Source organism: Squalius cephalus (assembly GCF_949319135.1).
Source record: "Squalius cephalus genome assembly, chromosome: 15".
In the NCBI taxonomy this organism is placed as follows: Eukaryota; Metazoa; Chordata; class Actinopteri; order Cypriniformes; family Leuciscidae; genus Squalius; species Squalius cephalus.
The window spans coordinates 33,217,304-33,233,129 of NC_137136.1; the positions used below are offsets into that span (position 1 = coordinate 33,217,304).

The 15,826-nt window shown below is 40.0% G+C and overlaps 1 protein-coding gene across 1 annotated transcript in view; it reads left to right on the plus strand.

Annotated features, from left to right (window-relative positions):
- The window catches only part of limd1a (LIM domains containing 1a), a 57,995-nt gene extending 48,891 nt beyond the window's left edge, over positions 1 to 9,104 (plus strand). The window contains exons 6-8 of the mRNA XM_079894230.1: positions 4,147 to 4,198; positions 7,599 to 7,667; positions 7,880 to 9,104. Coding sequence (XP_079750356.1) covers positions 4,147 to 4,198; positions 7,599 to 7,667; positions 7,880 to 8,023 — 265 coding nt within the window. The 3' untranslated portion in view covers positions 8,024 to 9,104. The remainder of the gene's footprint in view (positions 1 to 4,146; positions 4,199 to 7,598; positions 7,668 to 7,879) is intronic.
- The last annotated feature ends 6,722 nt before the right edge of the window (positions 9,105 to 15,826 follow it).

Genomic DNA, 15,826 nt, shown 5'->3' on the forward strand with positions numbered 1-15,826 from the left:
TTCACAACTAAATAATAAAGAGTTATGACTTGATATGTTTGCTGTATACCACAATCAAAAACAGCTTATACAAAAAAAGTGAATGAACATCTGCAGAGAGCACAGTCAAAATGTAACTTTTTGTGACTGGCATTGCAGTATAACGTACGTATAAAAGATCGGTTTACAGCATATTGATGTGAAAACTAAACAATACAGAAAGCAGCTCTCATACAAAAAATACTAAATGGGTAACAATGAAATTGCCAATTTTCCATACGTTAGCTTTTAACGAAGAGGGTGCCGTTCGAATTTGGCGCTCAGCCATCATGCGTCTCTGTTATGCGCACGCCACAGACTGTCCGCGCACTGCACGTCCGCTTTGAGTTCCGTCAATATTACGTTATTAGAAAAAAAAAAAAATTTTTTTTTTAGAAAATCGATTTTTGACATTTGCGAATCGATTCAGAATCGTCCATGTCCGCATCGCGATGCATCTAAGAATCGATTTTTTCCCCCACCCCTATTCTATAATGGACCGTTGGCATGAATTGTACTCATGATGGAGCGGTAGTGGAGCGAGTGAAAACCCAGATGCCCCGACTTTTAAAAAATCCGCTCCGCACTCCATTCAAAATCACTCCGCTCACACTCCACTCCGCTCACACACTCTGTTCCTGAGTCGTGGCCCTGCAACCGCAAATGCACACTTTCCTCTACGCTTGAGTCTAACGTGAGGGACTACCAGCAGAGCCCGGTCGCAGGATCGTAGGCTTCTGGACGGAGTGTAGGGATGAAGAAGTTCAGGGGCCGTATTCACAAAGCATTTTATCTTACCACTAGGAATACTCCTAAATCGCACTAAAAGATTTTAGCTAGGAGTTTTCTCTTAAAAGTTATTCACAACGGCTTTCAGACCTACTCTTAGTAAAGAAAAATGACAACTCCTAAACTAAGAGTGAGTCTTCGTTGCTATGGATGACGTCATTACTCATGCACAAGCTTGACTGAAGTGACCACCTTGATTGGCGGATGATTGTAACGCGGGAATGATGCCAAACACCTCCCCTACGATGATGAGTGACAGGTGACAGGTCTGAGAATGCGTGCGCTACACAAGTAGTGCGAAGAACGGAAGATGATGAATAACTGAATAAATAGCCTAAATGAATAAAGAGTAAGGCTAAACAAATAGCCTAGTAGCCTAATGAAACATATGGATTGATGCAATATCTTTGCAACATTACTGAATTAATCTGTCACTATATGCCTCTGCCTACGTTTGCAAAGAGAAGAACATTTTAATTTGATTCACAATGAAACGTTACAATTAGTTTACATGCAATGAGTAGCCTAGTTTTGGTTGTTGTTGGTGGCGTTATTGCATCCCTAGTTATGCCTACAATGCAGAATTGTTCCCTCGCGATTGGAAGCTCCTGTAGCGCCGCATACGCATTTCAAAACATCGCAGCGTGAAATGCCACAAAAAGCGGTTTGTGAAGGTCTTAGTGAGTTAGGAGTCCTCTCGACTTCTTTTAAGCTGTCCCAGGCTTAGGTGCTACTTTTAGGGCTAAAATGCTTCGTGAATTACTCTTAGTCAAAAAAATTAGGAGTCCTAAAGTTACGAGTGACACGCCCATTACTTTTAGGAGTTGCTCCTAAATTCGCCAGTTAGGAGCTACTTTTAGCCTTACAATTCTTTGTGAATACGGCCCCAGAGAGATAAGCAGGAGCTAAGTTATGTAGAGATTTAAAAACAAAGAGTAGAATTTTAAAATCTCTTCTTTGGTGAACTGGCAGCCAGTGTAGAGCTCTGAGAACAGGAGAGATGTGATCATATTTACAACACTTGTGAAGAAGTCTGGCCGCAGCGTTTTGTACTAGCTGAAGACTAGCAATTTGAGTCTTGGATTTATCTGTTGTTACTTTATATCAAAGGCTTTCTTTGTAGCCAAGACTTTAAGGTCTGTGCCTATTCAGAGCTTGGTTAAAAAAATATTGATTCAAGTTTAAAGTGTGACTATTACAGCGGTAATTGTTCCCTATTCCCTATTTAGTGAAGTCTGTTTATTGATGGCATTGCCATATTTTAGCATTGCTTTTGAATTCGAGAAACCTTGACCAAAACTGCAAAAAGATGACTGTATAAGCTTTGTCCAGATATCATTATAAGCACACTTTGATCTGATTGGCTCGTTGTTAATTGTTCAAGTCACAATCTTGTGCACAGATATAATAAATACTGCAATATTCCAATAAGAATTGTTCATTTTTATTTCATGGTGACTAAGATTTGCCTGGGAAAGCAAAGATTAACAGATGAATAGCATGAGCTATAAATTTCCTTCAGTTGATGGTAGATGTGTGCTATGTTGTGGAGTATTCTTTATAATTTCTTTCACAGGCATTTTCCTAGCAGTAGCTTGATGTAATGACATTTTATTGTGAGTTTTATTGGTGTTGAAGGGTGTGTGTGTGTGTGTGTGTGTGTCTGTGTCTGCTTTGCTGCACTGTAAATTCTTCTCATGCATCCTTTGCCGTGAGCGATTATTACTGTTGTTCCAAAACCCCAGACAGTCAGTCAGGTGGGGACCATATGGAGATGAAATCAAACAGAGCCTTTCCACTCAGTCCTTCCCGGGATCTGTCACTGAGATCTGCAGCCTCTCTTCCCCTCTACTACATCAAAAAAATATTTGGGCACTTATAAATGTCTGATTGTCTTTACGTTTTATAAGTATAGCACTTTGCAAGCAAAACATTTCACAAAAATAAGTTTATGTTTTAAATAACAAAACATTAGATGGTTTACGAGAGAGTAGTTGTATTATTCACTTAACCAGTTCCTTTAAAAATGCTAATTCATTTCTTTTCAAGAAATTCAAGTAGAAATTAGCCTATATATCAGTGTACATCAGTGTTAACGAAATGCAACGGTTACAAATTTGACATTCAAAATGTGGCTTATCGCAAACATAGTTTAATAAAGCCAACATTTATTTTCTTTATCCATTTGAAAATCTTGTTAAAATATCCTATTATTATCTCGTAGGGGCAACAAATGAACTTCCGACTCTCTCCCATGCCACTCAAAGTAGATTTAAGATGGGCTGTCATTGGACAGTAAAAACGACCGTTGGCTTTACGGTCATTAAAGCGGTAATGTTTGCACTTTATTTCAAACTTTGTGTTCTTCTGAGATGTGTAATGGTTAATTCTGCAGTAGTCTCAGACCGCTGGCTGAACGTCTGATAAATATGGCACACAAAATTGGAAACACTTCAGGAGTTTCGAAGTCATCATATAATTGGTTGAATTCTACTGGATTTCCAGGAGACGTGTGTGATGTGTCCTTTAAGAGTCCACCTGGAAACAAAGCCGTTGTGATGCCAAACCCCCTTATGGAAGAGGAAAGACATTGTGTTTACAGCTGTGATGAGTGCTAACTAAACACTGGATGTTCAAAAGTATGTGAAGTCCGTGGTGCCACTGTTGCAGCAAACGTCCGCAACGTTCTTGAATGAATAATTTATTAGACGCACACCGTAGACTGTGATAGACTTTACATTTTCAGGCCCCCAAACATGATGTGGAACAAAACGAACCGTGATTGGTTGCTTTACATGTCAGTCAGACGTCCTCTTGGGCGGTCCTTGGCCAATGAAAGCTGTGATGGAGTCCAGACCTTCTTCTGCCGTCAGTCTGAAGGTCTGGCAACGCGAGACTAATTCAGCTGTGAATTGTTGTATAAACATAATATTACACTTGCAATTATGTTGTTGGTCTGACTAGCAGTGTGGATTTTAAGAACAGCGACACTCAAGCTTGTGTGGAAATGCTTGATCAGTATTAGCCAGCTCTCTCTCAAGAAAACAGCATTCACTTTTGGCTATTGAGAAACACATAACCAGCTCACATGTTAATGGTTACTTGGATCTGAGAAAAGCTCTAGCATAAATTGATTTCAGAAGACACTTGCTTTGATATTTTGACAAATGCAAAGACATTCAGACATTTTTAAGTGAGGCTGAAGTTCCCAAATACTACTTGGAGCCACTAAATATATTATTGTACTGTGGGTAAAGAGTCATGCGGATACCTTTTCTTTCATGGAAGACTTTCATATATGATCTGTGTGATTAGTTTTCTCTCTTTTTTTGTTTTCAGAGTTCTAGCACCTAAATGTGCAGCATGCAATCAGCCGATCCTGCCCTCTGAGGTAAGACATGTAAATCTTGTTGGTCTGAAATACCATCTTGGGCATTTAGATGAGCCATATTCTCAGACTGTGTCATAGGCTACGTTTAGACTGTCTGTCCAAATCCGATTTTTGTGCATATCCGATTTAAATCGGATCAGATTTAGCTGGTGTGAATGGCAAAAATCACATGAAATTTTTACCCATCTGTTTCAAGATACATCCACATGTGGTTAGAAATCCTATTTAAATCACATTTCTGGAAATCCGTTTCAGTCTGACTGATCTGACTGGATATCACGTGGTTTGTGACATTCTCACGCCACGTGAAACGTAAACGTCAGACGTTGTTATAAGAAACATGCTGATAGTCGCTGCAGAAACAATGCTGTGTTGTTGCAAAGTGCCGGACGAGCAGAAAATGAGACATATTTTGCAACCGGCGGAGACGACGGCACAGAATAAAGCCACTCATAATGTTTCTGCCGCGTCCACAGAAGACGCAGTAGTCCTACGCTGCGGCTACACATTATCATGTTGGAAAACTTAAATGAGACAACATCTCTAATGCAAACCCCTCCATGTTGTGGTTGTATTTTGGTCCAACACAACGTCAATGCCATAGAAACCAATGCAGACATAGCTGCATGGACACACAATGTGGACGTCAATTATTTTACATCAGATTCCAATCAGATACACAAATAATCGAATTTGGACTGTGAACGTAGCCATATAATCATCTTTCCCTGTATTAAGCCATATTCGGACGGGACTAGTTTAACATGGAGAGGTGGGGTGAAGTAATAATTACCAGAGCTTCTCAGTGATTTTAGTCCTGTCCGAATGTGCATCTCATTGATCATGACGGACAATATCAGTAAAGATTACGGCAGCTTTTACCTTCAGTAAAAAGGTCCGGAAAAATGACCTCAGGTAATACTAATCCCGTGCGAATAGACCCGCTGTAAATATTTCATAATTTCCTGTTTAAAAGTAGTTTTCCGCGTTTTTTTCAAGTATGGAGATGCTTAAAAAAGCATTCAGTTGTGTTCTAGACGCTGGGACGAGTCTGTGGCAAAACTCGTGTTTTCCACACACAATTCAGATCAGAAAGAAGACCGAAAGCACTCGTTAGAGGCACAAAACATCTTTTAGCATTAGGTTAATGCCTATTACCAATCTGAAGTTAATTATTACATCGTTCGACCGGACATAACTGTTTATATATAAATATAGGTTATATGTGTTTGCGCTCGTGATATCAGGAAGCAGTGTAATACACACATGATAACAGGAGTGACAGCGATGCGCAAATCGAGTTACTCCTCCCACTTCTGCTTGTTTTACTGAGATATCTTATCCTGTGTGAATTGGCCATTACTATTACAGGCCATTAAAATTACACTACTCCATCTACCCTTGTAAAGTTAATCCCGTCTAAATAGGGCTTTGGCTACATTCACACTGCAAGCCTTACTGCTAAATTCCCATTTACTGCTCAGATCTGATTTCTTTGTATAGCTGTTCACATTGTTGTTTTAAATGTGGCCAATATCAGATTCCAGTGTGAACAGATCATGGTCCTCAACTGACCCACATGCGCAAAAGAAAGATAAAAAGACATCACGCAGCACGCTGTTATATGGAAGTAAACTCGGAGCGGAGGACATTAAAGTGAGTGATTATGCGTTTATTTATTGTGTGATGTTGATCTAGAATGACGTAAGTCACATGAATTCAGACTGAGTTCACATTGCAAAACATCCGACCTGTGTCGGATTTAGGACCGCATATGGAAGTGGCACAAATCAAAATTGAAAAGACCAGGTTTGTGCTGTTCATACAGTCACATATATGAGCAAAAAATCGGATATGGGCCACATTTGCCTGCAGTTTGAACGTAGCCTTAGAGCCACATGTCAAAGCAAGGCTCTGCCAATGCCAGTTTAGACTTATGATGTGTCTTTGCTTGATGGGACAAGTAATCAAACAGTGCATGGGAATTTTCTACTACTGAGTAGACCTTACAACTACAGTTACTTACACTATGCTGAACATCTAGATCATTCCAGAACATTTAAAGCCTTCTTTAGGCCTGTTACTGAAGTTAATTCTGTTAGCATTGATAAAGAAGTGATTACTGCTAAGTTAGGGCATGTGTCATTTGTTTAACCCCCCCGTCTATAATTAGAGATGACCCCCGAGGCATGCAGCACTCCAACACCATCAAGAGAGCAAGAGCTCAGTTTATCTAGCACCTGATGAGAAACTCTACAGGAATGCATTCTCTCTGAGCTGAAGTGATTGCTATAACTAGAGAAGATCAGAAAACAAGAAGGAATTTTCACCCAAACATTTCAAACCCATATGTTGTTATATTTTTCTGTTGGACACAAGTCTTTACGTTTCTCTTTTCCATTCAGCACCAGTTCATAGTGACCATGGCTAAACAATGACAGGATTTTTTGGATGAACTATTCCTTTAATAGCAACAAGCATCAACCAACCCAGGCTTATTGGAAATATGCGTCTGCAAAGCTGCAAAAACTTAGACCTACTATACATACATTTCATGCGGTTTCCAGCTGAAATAAACACTCAGATGCAGTAAAACGGAGAGTATTTTAGTCATTTTCAAACAAATTACGATTACAGGCCCAGATCATCAGTTAATGAAGACTTGTTTTGCACAGTTCCTTGTGCAATACTATGTTATAACTTCAAAACACTTTTACCATAATGCATGATTTGTAAACTAATTCATTTTGACGTTTGCATCACATAATCAGCTATACAGCTATAACCATATATACAGTACTGTGCAAAAGTCTTAAGCACATTAAAAAGGTTTTATGTCAGTTATGTATATCTGTTTCTGTAGTGTCAGTAGGAAATATCAGTTTACATTTCCAAACATTCTTTTTGCCATTAATTGTAATAATCCAGTAAGATTTTGACAACAGCCGGTCTGGTCTGATCTGATCTCACCATCATCGAGTCTATCTGCGATTGCATGAAGGAACAGAAGAAACTGAGTCAGACTAAATCCAGAAGAACTGCGGGAACGTCTCCAAGACGCATGAAGAAAATACTAATGCGCCTAAGACTTTTGCACAGTACTGTATATGGCTTTTCTTTCTCAGTTGCTCACCTGGTATTGCATTGCATTTGTGATGTAATGCACATTTAGGTACGAGTCCTGTGAAATCATGATAAAAGAGCTGAAAGCCTTTTGTAGAAATGCTGGCAGTATTTTCAGTGAGCCTGGACTGGCATTAACACATAGTGAACAAGGGAAATAATTTGTATTAGTTGTTAGTCAATTGTTGACAGATGACCATCAGTATGGTCGTCTCATCGTGTGTGTTGTGTTTGTCCAGATATGTGTCATAATCTCACTAGTTGTTTACTCCCATAGGGATCGGATGAAACCATTCGAGTGGTCTCCATGGACAGGGACTACCACGTGGAGTGCTATCACTGTGAGGTGAGTTGAGCTTGGAAGATGACAACAGTAATGCGATCAGAAAACTAAGCAAGTCTCAGATTTAGTGTCATTCTCAATGGTCATATGATGCCGTTTTAAAAGTTCATTATGTTATAATAGAATAGGTTAACATGCTTCAATGTTCAAAAAACACATTATTTTTCACATACTGTACATTATTGTAGCATGAGCGTGTGCAACTCTTTCCCCAGGACTGTCAGATGGAGTTGAATGACGAGGAGGGTCACCGCTGCTATCCTCTGGACGGACGCCTGCTCTGTCACGCGTGCCACCTCAAACACATCGACCCCGCCGCCCCTCTGTCCACAGCTAACAACTATCACAGTCAGTTTTAGAGATCTGACACCCCCTTGTGGGCGTTCAGAGATATCATCGTTTGCCAAAGATGCTCAGCTATTGCATTACCAAATACCACAGCTGAGATTGAGATTACAAAAAGAAAGTCATTTAGCCTTGCTTGTATGAGACAAATGCTGTAAACAAAGAGCCATTGGCTTATGCAATATGCTACAGATTTTTGTAAATAGGGCAACCAGTACATATCTTACAAAACATTGCAAACTTTTATCTGAATTTCTTGAATGCCACCTAATAGTATATAAACATTTATTTAAGTCTTTTTGTTAAAGGTGAGCTCAGTAATTGTTTTTATCCACTTGTGCTGGTCGATATGGACGGAGTCATGAAGTTATACTGATAAAGTAGACGCTAGAAAAGCTATTTTGTGTTTACTGGTGCCATTGTGAACATTAATTATTTCAAAAGCTCATTTGGATGCTTGTGCATATGTAAACACATCAAGCATAAACCAACCAATGCAGCTTTTCCGAGTGATCACATCAGTTGAGTCTTTATTTATTAAATATCACACTTTTCTACAGTCATGTTTGCAAAAACTATTATTCTAAATACCTTTGAGATGATATAATTAAACATAATTCAGCAGTTCTCCACAACTCTTAAACTTGGCAGGTCAAACCCACACCTTAACTGACTGGCACACCAATTACTCTCAATTCGAGAGGTTTTTTCTGTTAATGACCTTGATTGTTTGTACATTTTGTTCAATAAAGGATTTGGCAGAATATAATGCCAAGTTTGGTGGATCAGATCACAAAAGCTGTTCTTGCAGAAATTCAGATAATTTAAGTGGGTTCCCAAACTTGTTTCACAGAACGCCAGATTTAGATGAAATGATCTTGAGGCCGAAAGTAACTGCAGCGTAGCTCACCTTAGTAAATCATTCATACGCATATTGCTTCTATCATTTTCACAAGTGAAGCGGTTGATTGTGTTCACTGCCTTATCTTCTCAGATCTCACTCTGTTACTTATTTATCAATCTGCTCCTATTAAAAAGTAGGATGGGATGAGTTATGCGGATGATTTTGAAAAATAAAAGATTTTATGATTTATCAAGAAAATTCTCTTCTCTTCTATGCCTAAAGTTCACCCAAACATGGAAATGCTGTTATTATTTAGATGCCATGTCATTCCAAAACTGTCTTTCTTTCTTCTGTGGCGCATAAGAAGAAAGGTTTCAGTGTAGGTTACCACAAATATTTTTTTACATAATTTATTTTACGTTCCACTGAAGAATGTGGGAACTACATGTGGGTACATGAGTACATGATGAAAGAATTTGGGGGTTAACTATCCCTTTAACACATTTATCTATAATAACCATAAAACTTTTTTAGACAACTGTTTTTTGCCGCCTCAGAACCAGTATAAACATTGCAGAGCTGTCAGGTAAACCTCGAGGATCAGTGCTTGGCCCAATCCTCTTTTATAAACTTTTTTTTTATTAAATGTTGCTTTTTATTGATGCTTTCTCTGTTTATGTTTGTTCTTTCTAAAACCGAGTGCTACTTCATGAACAATCAATCGTAGCTTTTAGTTCTGGCAGATCTTGACTGATCCACGTCTACCTATAGGAATACAACGCCTATCATGGCAGCCCTATATAAGGTCTATTCAGTATTGTCAGATGCTTTATCGCATTGCTCAGGAGCTTATTACCCTCCTCCATCCACAGCTCATCATCTCGTCCATAGTCAGGACTAGGCCCACTTGGAAATATAGTGTTTCCAAAGTTACTTTTTAGGGTTCCTAACAATAGTTATTGATACATTGCATGGCTGTAACTACAATTTTAGGATTGGGGGAAGTGGTTTTCAACTCACCATTGAAAAAAAATACGTTATGACCACTAACCTGTTGTTCAAAAGAATTACAAATGGACACCAAATGGTGATGCAGAGACCGAAAACATTCACAAACAAATAATGACAGATGTAAATCCTGCAGCAGAAAGAACATTATTAGTACATTCAGCATATTCCTGAAATGGTGATCAAGACTAAGTTTAATTTTGCTTTGTTTGGGCAAGCATCTCTGTTGTAGTTCAGGGGTGTGAGTTTAAGGCTCTGTGCGGGACAGTCCAGTTCTTCCACACCAAACTCATCCAACCATGCCTTTATGGATCTTGCTGTATGCCTTTATGGATCCAAACCCAACCCCTGAAAAAAGGCCCTCTACCATTATCCCTCCTCCACCAAACTTTACAGTTGGCTCAATGCAGTCAGGCAGTAACATTCAACCCAGACTCACACTTATGGCGTGTCCGGATCCACTTTTGCAAGTTTATTGACCGGAAAAATCGTCTGCGCACACGGCGCATGGTCTAAAAGGGTTTCCCTATTCTCTTAATGAGTAATGGGTGTGTTTCGGGCATGACGTGCAATAAACCAATCAGAGTCTCATCTCTCATTCCCTTTAAAAGCCAGTTGTGCTCGCGCCATGGCAGATTCGCTATTTACATGACATGATTTGCAAGCTGAAAAACTGAACGCTTCTCTAGCGAGGAAACTGATCTGCTCGTGCGAGAGGTCAAAGCTATGTGTGTGTGTGTGTGTGTGTGTGAGGTTAAAGCGCAAGCAGACCATCTACGGGACAAGCCGGAATCCACCATATGTACACAATAATAATCTTTTACATTGTAATCCTTTCATTTTTAATATTTGGCATGTTTGTGTGCTGCTATGCATCCCTGTGCGTTTAATAAGAGTGTACGCGTGTTGTGGACCCGCCTATAGGCGCACATTATTAAATAACAAAAAATATATATATTACACCATTGACTTTAGACCAGGTTTCAGTTGGTCAATGGCTCAGTCTATTTCAGTTCCTCAAAGTAGCAACACACCATCAATGCGCCTGAACACACACTCGTTCTCAGACCAGCAGCCCATGGTCGCACAGATGGGTGCAAATGCATTTGCTATTTAAAACACGTGGTGCAGGACGTGAAAATGATAACTGCGTCAGGCTGAAACCAGCCAAAAACATTTGCGTCACGCTTGGCGCTGCATTGAGCCGGGTGTAAGTGCAAAATGCAAAAAGGAAATGCAAATTCAAATCTGTACAGTAGAGGGCGCTGCTCAAACAAACCTTTCAGCTGTGCTGCTGTAACATTTTCATGATGCATGATCTCATGGTTTCTCTCAACATGTGGACAGGTGAGGTGTCAGTAAATAAATGGGAAACCAAAATAACTTGCATTACTTATTTGAAAAAGTAACTCAGATATTTTGTTGTAAATTTAAAGAGGACATATCATGAAAATCAGACTTTTTCCTTGTTTAAGTCAAGCGGCAACCTCCCCATCTCTCTCTTGAAACCAACACGGAAGTGAATTAAACGGCAATTCATCGACTGGCCGCTTGAGGCTGGATGCAGAAGTGAGTCAAATCTGCATCTCCCCCATGTTAAAATGCCCAACTTTACAGCAGAAAAAAAACATGTTTAAAGTCTGGTGCAAAAAGTGGCTTTGGTCTATACAGCTAATATTGCCCTTCATGACGACTGTGAGGGGGGTGAATTTTTTTATAACTCATCCGTTTACATTATATTAAGCCTTAAATTTCAGCATAATTAAGGGTGTCCACTTTTGAGTGACAGGTGGATTCCCGCTGCTGTGGTCATTAGTCATCATTAGCCGTCTGTCTGCTGTCTGTTAGCCGTCACGTTACCTCAGCTAATTGTCTGACAGTAAAAATAAATAAATTCGGGAGTGACACGCTACCAAGATGGCGACGGTCGGCCACGCCCACTTTAGGCTTCAAAAACGGTCTTCAGAAACCTACGGGTGACGTCACGGACACTACGTCCATATTTTTTTGCAGTCTATGGTTTAAGTGCTATAATTGTAATCCCTGTGCATCTACCAACCCAGAAAACGTGAAAAGTGACAACCAAAAATAAGCCGATCAGATTTCACTCCACTTCTGACGTAGTAAGAGATCTTATTATAATATTACCAGCCCTTAATCTGCACGTTTCCACCCATGGAGCCGCCATTTGGTTTCACAAGCGACAACAGTGTAACCAGTTCTAACGCAATGACAAAAGTTCGAGCAAAGCATGTACTCAGACAAGCAAAAAATGTCCCAGCTGTTTTATAAAGACCTCAGGGAACTGTGTCAACTAGTGTGAAAGTCGATGAGATGAATCAATGTAACTCCACAACAACTACATAAATGTGTCCACTATCCATTCAGAAATGTCCAGGTGCGTCTAATAGTTAAACTCTTCCTGAGTCTCTCCGTAAGGCTGCACTCGCTGCTGTTATTCCTGAGATTCTGGAGGAGTGAGATTGGCCTGTTTTGCCGGAGTATCTGAAGCTCCTGTGAAGAGTATAGAAGTACCAAGTCAAGTCAAGTCAAGTCATCTTCATTTATATAGCGCTTTTAACAATGTAGATTGTTTCAAAGCAGCTTTACAGAGATAAACGTATAATTTATGATAACAGAGATTGTTTTGGCTTTATAGCGGTTCTTTAATAAAGTTATTTTCCAGCTAAAGTTAGTTTTGATTGATTCGCTTCCGTCGCAACGATCATTTGTTATTAAATTAGGGGCCGCTAAGACGACACCATTCCCTCTACACAGACTTTAAACACGATCCTGTGAGAAACACTGATGGCGTTCACATGCGCATTAAGAATCGGTTCTATAGTTATGTGCGTTTGAATATATGTGTGCAGGTTTGTTATTCCCTACAGACCAAGCCTAAACAAAGTACTGGTGTTTCCTTATAGTTTTGATTCAGAATTTTATTTTATTTTATCGATTCGGGGTAGATACGCAAATTGAGTTTCCCGACGACGCTTTATCTGTAGAGTGGTAAAGGGATCCTCCATAGGGAGAGACTAGTTGGCACTTCAGCACTGCGTTGGATCGGGTCCAGGCGAAGGGCCTTCGTCAGATCTGGATACAGCCTGGATCCAGTTAGATCCTTTACCGTTAGCACAACTACCATATATACAGCATTAACATTATGTCTGGAAATAATTGGAAACAAAAAAAACAGTGTTCTGCCATCAACTGCAACAACTACCAGTGTACCACCAATCATCTAGCATTTCATAGATTCCCCAAAGATCCAGAGAGGTAAAGTAGAAAAGGTTTTTATTAACGTTAAAGTGAGCTATCGTCAACGATAACAGGTGCTGTAATGTTAATGTAAGCTATCCATTAACCGCAGTAACAGTTATGCTAACGTTATGTATTTGGTCGAAATTGAGTCCAGACTCGAAATGGGCTTTTTAAATCGCATATTTTCAGAGATATATGAACACCTAACCTGGCAAATGACCGCTTTATTAATTCATTGTTATCACTAAATTAACCCTTTAACTGTCACCCCCTCCATTTGCCAGATTATTGTTGAAGTGAAATAAATTATGAAAGTGAAACAGAAAAAAAGTTATATAAGTTTGAGTTTATTAAAATGTACAAATTTAAATTTACTCCATAATTGCAAGAAAATGAAAGCAAAAAATCTGAACAAGTTGTGTTCCACATTTTAGGTTGATATGTTGATATATCTCTCGCTCCCTCACCCTTTCTGCCGTGTGCTCTACACGGTGCTCTACACTCTTGCTCGCTCGCTCTAGATTACGGGAGATTTTAGCTAATTTGCGGGCATCAGGGAGCCGCTATCAATATGCGGGAGACTCCCGGAACTTCCGGGAGACTTGGGATGTCTGCTGTAGAGATATTAAAAACTAGAAACTACTATTTAGTTCCCTTAACTGCTTTTGAATTGGAACCGGTATCGTTCAATTCCATGACAGCTGTGTTGTGTTCAGTCCAAGATGGCGGAGCTGCAGCTCTGCGCATGGGGGAGTTTGTTGCAATGGAACGTTCTATCAGAGAAAGTCTAATGAGGAGAGAAGTGCCACTCAATAAACTTCCGGTTGCAGTTCCACTCTGGCTCCATATGAGGGCGCTCACATGACGAGTGCAGAATGAATGGAGGTCTATGGTGCTATACCCATCAAAATCCACTTTTCTTAGGATATAATTTTTTGTCTAGTAATTTGAATGTTGTTTTCGAAAGGGGATGCAAAGAAATTACACATTGCTGGGTGTTAGATTTTTTAGAGTCACTTATTTGCTTTAAAAAGTCTTTCAAAATGTCAGAATGCTGACGTCATTCGCAGAATGCTAGCGTGTTATGGGCAACAACAACTCAACCTGTAAGAAATTGAAAAGAAATAAGTACTCGTTCATTCAACTTTCGATCTATAACCTAGTGATGTAGTACTCGAGTCCGGTCTCGAGACCGATTTCTGCTTTCTCGGACTCGACTCGGACTTGTTCCTTCAAAGACTCGGTCTTGACTCGGACTCGACCCTTCAAAGACTCGGTCTCGACTCGGACTCGACCCTTCAAAGACTCGGTCTTGACTCGGACTCGACCCTTCAAAGACTCGGTCTCGACTCGGACTCGGCATAGGCGGTCTCGTCCCCATCACTACTATAACCCATGTTGAACTTGCAAAACCTACAATCAAATCTGAGATTTCTCAACGGCAATCGGGTGAAAGACAAATTTAGCCGTCTAGCCCCATTGACTCCCATTCATTTTGCACTCATGGCGAGTGCCCCCAGTGGAGCTCTGATTGGAACTACAACCAATAGGAATTAATAGGGCATTGGAGTGAACAGGCTTTCCGTAGACGGGCTTTGGTTCTATTGAGTTTTGCTCGCCTCTTGGTACTTCTATAGAGCTGGTAAGTCCCGCCCCTTCCGCTAACCCCACTGGACCTCTAGGTTGAAAAATCGTCAATGCAAGCGAATGTGAGAAAATAATTATTTTCTGGTCCCGTTTGAATTGTGCCATGAATGTGACATATGTTGTCTGTGAATTTTTAATATAATTTTTTCGTGTAAAGAATGCTACAAATTAGCGGGTAGAAGTTTGATATGGTTAGACTTTGTGTGAGAGCACTTTGTGGACTACAACTCTTCGCTGCTTTCGACGCGTTTGAAACGTCACCACCACTCGCACACGGACTAGCTCACGGATCCCGCTAAACATGGCTGTGTCTTTGGTGCACTTCACCGCCTTCTTTCAGGGAGAGGACAAAATTGTTGAGGTTGGCGAAAACCACGGGTAAGTCAACTTTATGGGGTGACGTCACATAGGCGACATGTAGTCTTTCTCGTTATGTCTTTTCCACAACTGCTAGCCGAAGAATCATACCATATACTGTCAAACTCGTAACATGAAACATTATATAAAAAATTCACATACAACATATGTTCACATTCATGGCACAATTCAAACGGGACCAGAAAATAATTATTTTCTCCCATTCACTTGCATTGACGATTTTTCAACCTAGAGGTCCAGTGGGGTTTTACGGATGGGTGGGACTTACCAGCTCTATACTCTTTGGCTCCTGTAAAGGATCGACCTCGTCAGAATGGAGGCGGAGCAGCAGCTCATTTGCATTTAAAGGGAAACGCACAACAATGGCGTGATTTTGTTCACACCGAAAAAGGGGGCAAATTTGACAAGCTATAATAAATGATCTGTGGGGTATTTTGAGCTGAAATTTCACAGACACATTCTGGGGACACTATATATTTATATTACATCTTGTGGAAAGGGGCATAACATGTCACCTTTAAAAGTAATGTGTTAGTTTAGTTACTTGTAAAAAGTAATCTGATTATGTAACTCACATTACTGGTACCTGGTGATGTGAGGCTTGTAGCTGCTCGCTAATGGAAACCCATTCCTATTTATATAATTATTTGTTTATTTTTTATTTTTTTTTACCAGG